We start from the raw sequence: 1,122 nt of genomic DNA, 5'->3' as shown, positions 1-1,122 counted from the left end.
GACTTCAGTCTTTTCATGTTATGAACACTCCACTTCCGTCTATATCTCTAGACAAAACTAACATCATACAGCAAACAAACTAAACTCTTCAGTCACTGCCTCTGTTCTACTGCTGCTTCCAAACGCATCTATAACATTCACAAGATCAGTGATATTCCCACCTACCATGCAAAATGTGATATCATCCATGTCAGACAATTTTGGAGACTGTAAAGTGGTCAAGAAAGTTTGGAAGCAGATGCTTTGGTAGGGCTCATCCAAGTATGGTTGTCCTGGCACACTAAAATACACACGGGATAAACAACTCAAACTCAGTCTCCTTTGAAATAGGCTTGCAAAGGAGTAAGAATTTAAAATAGCAGTAATCCAGACTAACTGAGCTGGAATAACCCCTGAATGGAGCTACACTATAGGAAATTTTGCACTTTGGTTAATTCCTCTCTGCTGTGGGCCAGGCACAAGGCTGGGATGAATATGAAGGAGGAATGGTTTCCATGAGGAAGGGTTACGGAAGTTTGCAGTGAAAAAGAAATCTCAGCTCTGTTTTTCAGTTCTAAGAGGGAAATCACACAGACAGGTCCTGTCAAGCTAGAGTCACCCTGCTGAACCTGCCATCCTAGCCATTGAATGACATTGTCCTGGGCAGAGACAAGATACCGTAAATCTCTTCAAGTTTGTGCTGTTCGTTTTCTATTGCATGAATCTAGAACTGGGCAGCTGGAACTACTTCCATTTTCTTAAAAGAGAAGAGACTGGCCTTGACAGAAGTCTCACCACAGCTTAAATTCTTACAAATATATCTTTCTAAATGAGTTAATATGGTTAGAATTTATACCAATAGAAAACAAAACCTTGACATACTGCAAATATTATCACTTCTACCCTGTTTTAGGGACAAAGTGTTGCTGTATTTTTTTCTTCCGTTTATTTATAAGCTTTTTTTAAAAACAATACTACAATTAAAAACAAGCAATATAATATGATCTGATTAGTAAAGGACATGGGAAACGCAAAGTAGGTTATTTTTCTAGGTTGCTCTGCATCAGATGGACTGAACCATCTACAAAGAGCCCAAGAGAGGGCCTGTATCATTACTACTGCAAAACCTGATTGGCTCCACAT

At 39.1% G+C, this 1,122-nt stretch overlaps 1 protein-coding gene across 1 annotated transcript in view; it reads right to left on the bottom strand.

Annotated features, from left to right (window-relative positions):
- HEATR6 (HEAT repeat containing 6) overlaps window positions 1-1,122 on the bottom strand; it is a gene marked incomplete at its 3' end in the record, with an annotated part of 35,157 nt that overhangs the window by 28,454 nt on the left and 5,581 nt on the right. The window contains exon 4 of the mRNA XM_023732836.1: window positions 166-402. Coding sequence (XP_023588604.1) covers window positions 166-402 — 237 coding nt within the window. The remainder of the gene's footprint in view (window positions 1-165; window positions 403-1,122) is intronic.

This window comes from Trichechus manatus, unplaced genomic scaffold (genome assembly GCF_000243295.1).
Source record: "Trichechus manatus latirostris isolate Lorelei unplaced genomic scaffold, TriManLat1.0 scaffold00054, whole genome shotgun sequence".
Taxonomy (NCBI): domain Eukaryota; kingdom Metazoa; phylum Chordata; class Mammalia; order Sirenia; family Trichechidae; genus Trichechus; species Trichechus manatus.
The sequence above is the reverse complement of the archived record's forward strand: the minus strand, read 5'-3'. Positions and strand labels throughout refer to the sequence as shown.